General features: G+C 26.4%; 1 protein-coding gene across 1 annotated transcript; it reads right to left on the reverse strand.

The window, feature by feature from the left end:
* Positions 1-1,357: 1,357 nt before the first annotated feature.
* LOC132951609 (probable inactive peptidyl-prolyl cis-trans isomerase-like 6) lies at positions 1,358-5,242 on the reverse strand. Its single transcript, XM_061023407.1, has 7 exons — positions 5,159-5,242; positions 5,004-5,099; positions 4,743-4,922; positions 2,506-2,568; positions 2,307-2,433; positions 2,071-2,236; positions 1,358-2,000 (listed from the first exon to the last, which is right to left on the reverse strand). Exons 1-7 carry the CDS (start codon positions 5,234-5,236, stop codon positions 1,358-1,360), a joined length of 1,353 nt encoding a protein of 450 aa, XP_060879390.1. The 5' UTR covers positions 5,237-5,242.
* Between the last annotated feature and the right edge of the window lie 8,002 nt (positions 5,243-13,244).

The following is a 13,244-nucleotide window of genomic DNA, read 5'->3' on the forward strand; positions in this document are numbered from 1 at the left end:
GCACGCTACGCTCCTTAGCTTTATATTATAATATATACGCATTATAATAACCGATATTGATTTTCTTGGTAATTATATTTCATAAATACAATCGCTATCACTGTCATCATTAATAACATAATATTATTATCAACGAATTCAAAAACAAAATTAAATATGCTTATCATATATGTATACGTATAATACTATATATTATAGACTAAAGTATAAATTATTATACTATTATGCCTACATAGTATATAGTATATTATATATATACGTCAGGACAACATGAAACAAATCAAAATAAAAGACTATCCTGTAAAAAATAGGACGTCATCTTTGATAGGATGATAGTGCAGGTCGGTTATTGTGGGTTATTGCGCCTACTATGACACTGGATAGACTTCCTAAAATTCATTATACCAATTTCTACTGCCTACTCGCAACTTCTTATTTCAGTCGGTAATGACTAATGACGTATGTTAGTAAGTAATAATAATATTGTTAAAACTTAAAATAGACAAATTTCCCCGTAACTGTCCATAAAACAAACTACCTGTTTAATGCCTATAATATATTATACGTAATTACTAATTACTCATTTGTCATACGTGTGTAATTTATGATTTAAAATGCTATTTTATTTAGATATTTTATTATATATGAATAAGACTAGCTGACACGGAAATGCTTTGCTATTGCTAGGTTTTTGTGATTGTTCAACTCTTTTGGGTGTAACACGCTGTGAAAGCAATGTCTTTTCAAGTGTAAATTATAATATTATATTTGAATTTACATAGCCATCCCGACCGGCGTTTTCCGTGAGATTCACTTGTGATTATACGAGCAGTATATTATATCAAGTAGGCAATCTACCTGCAGTAGATAGCGGACTTCGCATATCATAGTGTGTATGCGTAAGTGTATAATTTAACTGTAAAGTATAAAAAATTCAAAAAATTGGTCCACCTAAACTGTGGTTCGAACTCGATACATTCTGTACTCACAGGCTTTTATCGCATTAATAATAATTATTATTATTAATAAATAAACCAATAGCAACTATTTATAAATAACAATTTCCATCGTAAATCTCGAAATCCTTGTTTGAGAATCTCCCCCGGGTAGGACCTTTTATTTACCTTATTCCGCCATAAAATGTAGCCTAACTTCTTCCTCGTGGTCTAATCTATCTCTGTACCAAATTTCATCGCAATCAGAAAAATAGGAATGCATAAAGGACGTAGAAACATTGGCGATTGATGGAATTATATGAATCAAGACTTATTGACTAGTATTATAGTTGTATAATATATGACTATAAAAAAAAAAAAATATATCCAGTGGATACTGGATGAGTAATTTACGTGATTATTCAATCGGCAATGCCGTCATATATTTTTTTATATTTCCAATAATCCTTATGATCTGCTGATAAATTGACACCGTATTTGGTGTTTTTGCCGATCGATGTTGCACTGCAAGCGCTCGCGCGTTTCGATTTTATCGTAGAAATTTTTTCAGTTCCTAGTATTCGACTCGCAGTTTCGTTAAACCCGGCAGAATATGGCTTCAACTTTATCAGCGAATATTTTCTCTTCGTTTCGTCCTTGCAGCTAGATGGCGCGCTCGGAATAGTCATGGAACCCAGACGTAGCTTGGAGCGTTTCGAATAATCCACAACAATTAATGATTTGGTTTCTTGAGGTGACGCAGAGTCTTCGATTTTACTCATAACTTTGTTCGTTAAGGTCTGAATAATCGATTTTACGTACTCAAGATCAGTTGTGATGGGCAAGTGGAGTGGTTTGGGTTTACCGTACGCGTATGTGTACATAGCTTTGTGTATAATTTTATCGATAATTGTGTATAAAAATGTGTCTAATTTTGTTTTTACAGAACGAGTACAGTTCGGCAGTACATCACACGAAGTTATGCGAATTTGTCGGTCGGAGATTACACGAGCGTTTGACAATTTCTCAATTATTTTTAAGGTCTTCTCGCCCTCGACAGCATGTCTGTATACCGTTAAATTGTTGTTATTTATTACTAGTGTTTTGACCTTACCAATTTTTTTATTTTAGTTACCCAAACGCCACATATTTATCGTTCATCCAAGGATTTGGTCGAAAACTAATAATAAATTCCGGACCATTGAAATATGTTCGTCTACTAGCTAAAGACAGCACACCTCTTCTATCGTGACTTACTGAAAAGTTTTCTTTTTTTAAATACGCCATTTTATTTAAGATTCCTGTATGAAATTTATAAGATTAAAACAAATTGCGTGGAGCATCTGATAAATTAAAAAATAATTAACTTACGCCCGGCTTGAATAAAACCATTATTTATATCAATCCTGTGTATAAAACTGTTCAAGTATCCTTCAGTTTTATTTATACATAACTGTTTGAAATACTTACAAGTTTTTGGAACTAGTTTATCAAATAGCTAAAAATTAAATAATTGAATAAATTCTATTCTAAACAATTGAATGAATACCTAATAATATAATATACTAACAACGAAAATAACGTGGCCAATTTCCCAATTGTTAACTTCAAAAACCATACGTACGAATGTCGACTAAAAATAATAGGTATTATATACATAGGTGATTACTTATATAATATACTGTAATTTAAGAACGGGTAGTGGGTAACCTAACCTATAGTAATAAGTAAAAAAATTTTCATTGTACATACACAATATCTGAAGCTAGTGGTCAAAATAAGAAATTCTACAGGTACCTACTTAATAGCCTGACATTGAATACTGTGAGTCCGGATAAAGTCGTCAAACTTGTAAATATACTAAGCCACGATGTCGGACAATGCCACAATGGATATAAAATATTTCTTTCTATACTTAATTGTATTATTATTAATTTCATTACATTTACTTATTATTTTACCATTGACATTATTATAAAATGTTATTATTATAGGAGTTAAAACTGAGTCACTAATCACTATTACAATACAATTAGGTTTACAACAAATGCTCAAAGCGGTCCATTTTTGGGGGTTAAAAAATGTTGGCTTTTACTTATGTGTTCATGATTTTTTTTGAATATTTAATTTTTATACCTTATTCGGTATTGTTATGTAGGTGCTTAGGTATTTAAAATAAATACCTACACATTTTGTATTTTAAAAAATATTGTCGAGTATCTAATTAGGAATTAAAAAAATATACGATACCTAGGTTATAGGTATATTATATTATATATATTATACAATAAGATAAAATATTTTCGTTCCATGTTCATAATAATTAATATTTTTTATCTGTAGGACTTCTAGTTTGGCGATCGGAGCTGGTATGCGTAACAAGCGACTACTGCAGTCTACTATTGTTATACTCTTATATTAGTATATTATACTATATTATGTGTTGATCTTAACTCGTTAAAATACGTATGATCTAAAAAAAATCAAATATTGTTAAAGGCATGGTGCGTGATGATAAACCAGAGCGTTGTGCGCATGCGTAAAAACAGAAAATCGCAAACTTCGGAAGGATAAAGAATAATGATTTCTGAAAATTTGTACCATCGATCTTAACTCGTTGAAATACATGTTCAAAAACTAAAAAAATCTGAAAAATGCGTGGAAACTAAAGTGAGTTTGTTCCTTTATTTAAAATACGTAATGTCTCATAATTTTGTGTAGGTATACTTATTTATAATTTTATTTTTAACACTGGATATCCATCTCCCCCCCTGCCAATTAAAAAGAGGAGTGGAATTTAATAAGTGCCCCGGGGATCATAATTTCTAAATACTGTTGTCCTGATTATGGTCCTTAAATGTCAGATATATCTGATTGCCTGGGCCCACCATATTAAACATAACTTAATTACATACCTATACTTACATATTTTCAGATAATTTAAAATCAATATGCTATTCATCGATTCTATATTCGGTTTTTTAAAATGTTTGTGCAATCTATTTATGTATTTATATCCGATTGTCCTTATAACTAAATATGAATATGTTGGACTTATTATTATATTAACGATTTCTCTTAGTTATTTTACTCGCCAGAAATTAGGCAGAAATATATTTGAAATATTTGAAAATTGAAAAACAAAATATCTACTGATTTTTTGTTAAATCCTTGGAAATTAATTCCTAAAACATTTTTTAAAGATACCTACACATTTTGTATTTTAAAAAATATTGTCGAGTATCTAATTAGGAATTAAAAAAATATACGATACCTAGGTTATAGGTATATTATATTATATATATTATACAATAAGATAAAATATTTTTTAAAGATACTAACTAGTAACTACAGAAGAGTAAAATAAGAGTTGTAAGCAGTCAACTTCTAAGAATTGTGTTCAATGTTTAAATTTTAGCAATACAAATATTAATAATTAGTATTAAATATTAATTACTATACAACTAATAACTATATTGACATAATACACTATGTACAGAGTGATTCACCAAACATGCTCACCCAATTTTTCTTCTTCAATATACCAGTTATTTACAAATGGTTATTCACAGGATGATCATATTTGATATTGGTGAATCACAGTGTACAGCACAATAGTAAGTTTATAAATAATTAAATGTCAATTTAATGTCGTACCTAATATTTACAATATAATATTTAGTATTTACTGTTTGCCGTATCGTATTATTATTTATAATTTATTATATTTATAGACTATATGTAGTTAATGTTTAATATTAAGTCGTTTTAAGCTTGTACCTACCTGGCTACCTACCTAATATTTACTTTATTATTATAATAATCTTGAATATCAATCGATGCAAGTTGTTTACAATTCACAGACCATAAGCTCATAGTTATATTGTATTTGACGCTTAAATAGTTTTGAAATTCTGCATAAGTGCCTATATAGGTTTCATTGATAAATATTGCTTCAGTATCTTGACGTTTCGCACCACCGAGAATCTATAGACGAGGTTTGTTTAAATATCTACAGAAATATTAAAAAGTACCACCTATTAAAATGTAATTTTTTTTTATTTATACTTGATTTATTTTCCATAAACATCTCGTCCATTCAATGTCCATAAGACCTCTAATAGTATATTTATTAACCAAATCATGCCGATGTTTCACCAAATTCTAAAATTGAATAACTGTTTTATAATGATTACATTTTTAATAAGTGAAAACCAACATACAAAAAGTAGATATTTTGTTGTTTGAAAAGATGTAGATAATAAACAACCTACAACTTTTATGTTCATTTTAGTTAGCATAACGGTTTTAAAATAATTTGTATTATATTATTAACAGTAGGTACATAATACAAATGTAATAGTTAAATAGAGAATTAATAACATACATGTTTAGATGTTCGTTACTTAGCTACTTCAACATTGTTTAATTTTCAATAAAATTATAGAATATAAAGTTGCGTTTAAATCAGAAAAAAAGTAATAGGTACCACCTAACTTAAATCTAGTTAAAAATAATGCAACTAAAATTGTATTTTTGATTAGTCAAATAGTTAGTTAATATCTAAATTTACATTCACTTTTTATTAAATTAAATTTTTATTAAGAATTAAGAGGCTGTCACAGTAAAAAAAAAAAATCAACCTTAAAAACATATTTTCGTATTTCCAATAGCAATTAGCCCTCGTTGGTCGTAGAAACATGTTTTTTAACACTTTTCTTAAGTTTGGTTTCTTTAGTTTAAACCTACCGAAATTGGGTGCTAGGAAGAAACCTATATGTGATGTACCCTATCAACAGTATTTACTGGCTAATTCTTCCAAATCTAGGCGTATATGATTTCTTCAAAACTATTACCTAAAATCTAAATAAACATGAGATATCTAACTGGAGAATCGTGGAATAGATTTTTAAAATTTGTTTATTTTATTTTGAAGTTAATTTAAGTTTTTTGAAAAATCATATAAAATCGGACGTTACATCCGCATGTGTAATCTGAAATCTCCATTCGTCTTACAAATACATGACAAATTAAATTTTCCGTTCATAATAATCCATTTTACTCTGTTATTTTTAATAATACATATAAGAGTGAATAATTGTATTTGTTTAATATTTTTTTTATTTAAAAGAACTGCTGTCATTTAAAATTTAAGCTGAATGCCTAAACGTAGAATTTTGGTTTGTGGAGGGAGGACAATAAATATACTCAATTGTTAATAAATTATTATTCGTATTAATTTTTAATTTTTATATCTATTATAGTCATATAATAATACGTTTTTAAATGTTGTTATAACTTTAGTCTTTCCGTAAATAAATTATTATTATTATTAAATATTTTTAATTTTAGAAACGAAATATTTGTCAGTCATCAACTTTTGGAACAGTATATTCAATATTCAACTTTTATGGGTTATTAGATACATAGTAATTAGTAGTAAATAAGATTAAGATAGCTCGGGAGAAAAAATAAAAATTCTCAGTACTTTTCAAAATAATCGGCAAAAACTAAAAAAAAAGTGGGTAAGTGGATGTCGCTCTGCTGTACAGTAAGTTACAAGTGGGTCGCTGTAATGGATGGTGTTAAATTTGAATTCAATGATACAATAAAGACCAAAATATAAACAGTGCCGTCAATCATTTCTATATTATTATTTTTAAAATTATTAATGATAATTATTAATTGTACAAAGAAACAGGTATATATAAGTAAATATCCAGTTTGGTTTAGTTCTGTGTTAAAGGACTTAGTTTTTAAAAAGAAAATTGCTCACAAAATATATAAACTAAATCTTTCTTTATCTACAGGTACTTTTCCATAAGTATGGAAAACAAGTTTTATTACGCCAATCTTTAAGGGTGGTGATGTAACTATAGTGTAACAAATTATCGTCCAATCTGTCTACTTTCAATTATTCCAAAAATCTTTGAATCTATTATATAAAAAAAAAATACTCCATTGCTCTCTCCATTAGTATAATAGTATGTGACGATCAACATGGTTTTATTAGTGGAAAATCAACAACTTCTAATCATTTAATCTTTCAAAAATTCATATTAGATGCGTTTGGATCTAGACCCAAGTTGACATTATTTATACAGACTTTTCTAAAGCATTTGATTAGGTAAACCATTCTATACTTATATCTAAATTGTATAACATTGGTATTCAAGAACCATTTCTTTCTTGGATTTCTTCATATATATTAAAAAGGGAACAAATTGTAAAATATAAAAATTTCAAATCTAATCCATTCAATGTAACTTCAGGTGTACCTCAAGGCTCTCATTTGGCTCCTTTATTATTCTTATTATTTATTAATGATTTAAATTTTAAATATTCAAGTAAACTTCTCTTTGCCGGTGATTTGAAATTATTTCGTAAAATAAATTCCCAAAATGATGTATTATTATTACAAAATGATTTGAACGCTTTGTCAGAATGGTGTACTAAATATAAACTACCATTAAATATTGATAAATGTAAAGTTATTTCATTCTCTAGAACTCGTGATCCACTTATAGTGCCTTATCACATTTACCAGTCTCCTTTGATATGTGTTCATGAAATCAGCGATTTGGGTGTAATATTTGATTAAACTCTTACATTTAATAAACACTTATTACATACTGTTAGAAAATTGTCGATGATTTTAGGCTTTATTTTAAGAAATTGTAAAGATTTCACTAATCCAGTGTTATTAAAACATTATATACTTCTCTATTCCGATCAATATTGGAATACAACATTGTAGTTTGGTCGCCATACTTAAATTATTAAATTCAATGCTTAGATAATATTCAAAACTGTTTCCTTAGATTCATGGCATTCAAATGTAATTTAACCCGTGTGCAACATTCTTCTTATCAACCACTATTAGATTTTTTTGACATTGCAAGCTTATCCGAGCGGAGGAAAATGTATGATATGAAATTTTTATTTAAGCTAGTTAATGGTTTTATCAATTGCCCAATTATTTTAGGCTCTCTCAATTTTAATGTCCCTCAACGCAGAACTAGGTCAACCACTATGTTTTATGTGTCTACACATAAGACAAATTATGCTTCAGCTTATCTTATGAATAGGATAATGTCAATAGCTAATGATATAAATGTCGATTTGTTTAACTTTAATTCCATTGAATCATTTAATGTTTATATAAACAGAATTTTTTGTACTTAATATTGTATTGTTGTGTTACTTTTTGATTTATTATTGTATGTAATTGTTGAACTTAATTAAATTAATTATTGTAATTGAATCATATGATCCGTTGAAATAATAATAAATAATATTATTGTATAAGAAAAACGATTCTGAGCGAAAACGGTCAGTCAGCCTATGATAGTACTAAGTATATTTGATGATATTATTGTAATTAAAGTAATTTATATATTTACCTATTTACGTGGAACCTTAAAATACGAATTTTAAAATTTGACCTCCCGACCAATTAAATTTACTTTCCCATCAAACAAGATACTGTTGAAGAAAATCGAAGCAGTTTTACTGCCCCAAATCATGATGACAGACACAAAAATAAAATAATTAAAAAAAAACACACATCATTGTAAAATCAATACATTCATCGCTCCACTCAGAATTAAAAATTATAGAAAAACGAGAATATTAAAATTGATGTGACTCCCATTTTTTAAAAGAATCGATTTTACTATTTGTTGAAATTCATAAACAAACAACTGTATAGATAGCTGAAATTTGCACCATAATATATATTAGACATTTTTAGACATGATATTGTTTTCAAAATATTTTGGCCCTTTTTAATTTATTATTAACAGAAAAAAAGCTTGACAATTTTAATCAAGATTTCTAAAATATACTTTATCAATTTAAAAATTCTGAAAATACACAATCACAATTTTTTTAAATTAGCGTTTAAATATCAAGTTTTGACATTTGAAAATTTGAAAATTATTCAAAATTATTTTGTACCTACGAATTTATAAACTTTTTAAGAATAATAGCTATAATAAAGCTTAAAATAAATACAAGGTTCTTAGTAATATGTTGTTCTTTCAGCAGTTTAAAAATATCATTATTGAAGATATACAATTTTAAAATTAAATATTTAAACAAAAAAATATTATGGTTATTGTGCAAACAATTTTAGTTATTTTGATTAAATAAAAAAATTATTATTCGATGCAGAAATTCTATATTTTTTTTCATTTTTTTATTTTTATTTTTATTTTTTTTTCAAGAAGATAATGGCCCTACTGAACATGTTCGTGTGGGGGCCCATGAGTTCACAATTTGAAATATAAATAGTACATTAAATAGTTCTTATAAATTAAATATGCTATATCAAATGCTCTTCGGGGCGTATAATTATCAAATAAATAAATAAATAAATAAATAATTACTAATAATAATGTATTAGTATATACATCATAAATACATTTTCAAAATATTTAGACTAAATTTAATATATAAATAAATTATAGAATATCCTTAGAAAGGCTCGAAAGTCAAAACCTACTATATAGCAGAGCAACTTCTCCGGTTTTTTAATTTGTGTTATGGTCGTCGTGGAATTAGGATGACAAAGGCACGTAATGTGTGAAAGTGTGTTTAACCTTGTACTAAATGTTAAATCTTAAAATTAGAATAGACAATTTTATGTATTTCTATTTATATAATACTAAAATAAATATTCGACTAAAATTGTATTTCTCTAACCCAACTATAGTTGATCTAATCAACTAGATAAAGCGTCTGAACTATAAACAAATTTTAGACTAACTAAATTACTGGCAGAAGAATACAAAGCAAAGGCTAGGCTTAGAAAATTAATAATTAAACTCAATAATTTGTTTTGTGTTTGTGAGCTTGATACGTATGGAATACAGATGCTTATAGTAAACTATAATATACATGTGGACGTGGGTCATGACGCATAATTGTGTTGCATATATGTACAATATCAGGCGCTCTTTATTTCGTCACTTAAATTTGATTTATACTTTTTTGATTAGAAATCAAATGAAATAAAATTTTAATTCATAATAATTGAATATACGATCATCTATGATAGAAAGTTTGTAATTTGGGGCGTTCAATTATTATGCTTCGTAAAAAATGTATTCTAATTATTTCATTTACAGACAAAAAAAAAAATATTTTATTAATATTTAACATTTCTACAGTGGTATAATAATGAATATATTCTAATTAATTGTATTTGAAAATATTAACAAAAATATGTTACACAAGTTTGAAAACTAGACGTTTTTTTTGTTGAAATTTTAAATTTTGTTAATAATGGCATCATATAGGTAGTTATAGTGATAGATTAAACTTAATTTTTATTTTAATATAAATGTTATACTGTTATGTAAACTATGTTTTAGTAATCAATGTTTAGTTATTTGATGACATTAGTTAGTTTTATCACAATATTTGTCTTATCTAGATTTAGATATATTATTCTATAACATTTAAAATTGCTATCATAAATTGTAATTGCTTTAACTGTTTATATATGACATTTTAAATCGTATTCTATCACGATTAAGAATGTGGCATATGTGCACATTCAATATTGTATTAGCTAAAAGAGTCAACGTACCGAGACGAATGCCTAATTTCATTGCAAAATTAAGTTAGGTTAATTTTAATTGTTTAAATGTTTATATATTTAGATCACGATCATTTTTTTGTTAACTGTAACATTTGATTGAAGTATCGAATAAGATACTTAATATTTAATAATTTTGATTAGAGATAACTGATGATTAATTTTTTTCTATTATACCTAGTACTTATACGGCTATACCGGACACCGGTATACCTAACTGATACATAATTCTTGTTGCTTTTAGCAGATATTTATGTATATATTTATGATTTATTGTGTAGACATGTATTTGTTATGTCAATTAAATATTTCAATATTTATATCCAATACTTGGCAGTTAGAAATATTTTGAACATGTACCTACTGGTTACTATATAGTTTAATAAGTACCTAGTGTCCTAGTAAGTACCTAACTAATAATCTCAACATAAATAAAGTTATTCGTAAATCATCACGTACCTATTTTAATACTTATTACCTATCGTATATTATATTTCACGCACGCCTACGATATAATAATTATTACATTTACCATTTTAGATACCAAATAGCAAGCTAGTATTTAAGTAAGCACTTTTACGACTAAAGGAATAATGCATTGATCAAAGAGACTTAAAAGTTAAAACCAGGGCCGACGGCTGTTTAACAAGAAAATAAAACGTATAAGTACGATAGGTAATTAGGAATTGTTACTGATTTTACCTAAATGTTAAGAAAATCGCTATGGGAGCTAAACTGCATTCGTTTCAATATTTCGTATATTAATCTATTAGTTACCTTCTTAAATCTCTATAGGAAAATCAATGGTAAATAAACAAATTACAGTTTTTTATAAAACAAAGTATAAGTTAAACAAAAATTAACACAACGATTTCTTTATAAGCATTTAATCTCTTTTTCTTATTGTAAAAAAAATTGATTGTATGTATTATATTGAAAGAATCGAGTAGTTATGGTAAGTATAGGTTGGCGTATACCACATAATATTATAAAAATAAAATCTATTATTTATTATTATTGAAATTTTTGTGATATTAATTTTATTAATAATTATAATCCAGATACATTTATAACTTTCTCCTAGATTGGAGATTTGAAAATAAAGTGATAATTTCTTAAAAATCTGCTTTACGTTTCTTGGTTCTTAGTTGACCTTAAATATTTTTGTAATATTATTAATATTAATTTTCGAACAGTTGATGAAAACGATATAGATTTTTAGCTGTAATATTTCATATTGGCAGAAAGTTATGATATCCACCCCCTAAATGGACTAATAAATCCAGCGGGCAATCAGCTACACCCCACCCCCCCCCCCCCCAAAAAAAAAAAATTAGTGACTGGTTAAAATGAGAAAGAATCAAAGAACTTATCTTTAACTTTCAACTTATCCATGATTTTTTGTACCCTATATCTCTTTGGTTTATTATACTACATGTTTATATTTTGTATTTAATTTAATAAATAATGAAAAATAAGGAATAGACAATAGATCATTTAAACTTTATTTACAATTAAAATTAAAATGTACACAAGACACTGTGAAAATCATGGTATACTTATGTAATTTTATTACCAACAAAATAATTAAGTGAACAAATTATTAATATTTTTATTTTTGAAATAATAGTATATGAGTATTAGGAGATACTATATTGATTAGGCGATACATAAATTAATTTTAGAGAGGATACCATTATAAAAATCTTATGATATGGTTCATTAATTTCTTCACTTAAATTTAAAAACAATTGTGAGAAAATAAGATACACTAAAAAAAGTTCTTAAGACAAGCGTTTAATAATTAATATGGTTAGATTTTACATTATATGAGATCAAATTGGAGTTTTCATATAATATATTATATTAAGTAGGTAGCTAGTATTTCGTAATATCTCTATGATATTGTATGGTGACACCATCTAAAAAAAATTTTAGATAAAGCAGAATTGTATTTTGAAATTTATAATGCCATATACGAGCTGTAAAAATATTGTACGTGATGGTTTTTGAAAAATGTATCAAAAGATATACCTATTTTTAACCACTAATAAATTAGTTTGCAAATGTTGTTTTACTAACAATTGCTTAAATATTGTTTTTATTTTATCAAACCAGAAAAAAATTATTAATCACAATTTGCTGTTTAAAAAAAAAATGTTATTATTATATTATAAATTGTTTGCCATATTATTATACTTTCACCAATTATTATTATTATTATTACCAGTTAGTTTGATAAAACAGTCTCGCCAATCACCAAAACCTGTATTTTAAAATACGTCTAAATGTCGAATACAATAATTATATAATTGATATGTTTAAATAACTACTTTGTAAGTTCTGTAAGTAGTAAATGCATTGTATAATATCTACTTGAAATCCACTTATTAAATGTAATAAAAATCACGCTATTTTTTATTATATTATTTTTGAAAATAAGTACCTTAAATATCTCTTAAAATTTAGTCTTAAAATTTAGTCAGAAATAAATAAATTTGAATATCAAAATCTTAAAAGCTTGATAATATGAGTTTGTCAATATACCTAAATCATATCCAATATTATGGATGAAATAAAATATACATAGGTAGTGCATTTTCATTACAATGCCATAGTACTAAATCTGTCAAGAAGTTCCATCACTGAATGGATTCTTCTTTCAAGCATCCAACCCATCAACTCCCAATGCGCTTGTACTTATT

This window comes from Metopolophium dirhodum, chromosome 9 (genome assembly GCF_019925205.1).
Source record: "Metopolophium dirhodum isolate CAU chromosome 9, ASM1992520v1, whole genome shotgun sequence".
Classification (NCBI taxonomy): domain Eukaryota; kingdom Metazoa; phylum Arthropoda; class Insecta; order Hemiptera; family Aphididae; genus Metopolophium; species Metopolophium dirhodum.

What these genes read in the sequence shown, in the direction of transcription:
- LOC132951609 (XM_061023407.1), bottom strand. Translation starts at nt 5,236, where the DNA reads ATGCTAACTAAAATGAACATAAAAGTTGTAGGTTGTTTATTATCTACA. An exon ending in GTTTATGGAAAATAAATCAA is followed by an intron (nt 4,923 to 5,003) that starts GTATAAATAAAA and finishes CCTCGTCTATAG; the next exon opens with ATTCTCGGTGGTGCGAAACG. An exon ending in TGGTTTTATTCAAGCCGGGC is followed by an intron (nt 2,237 to 2,306) that starts GTAAGTTAATTA and finishes AATTTCATACAG; the next exon opens with GAATCTTAAATAAAATGGCG.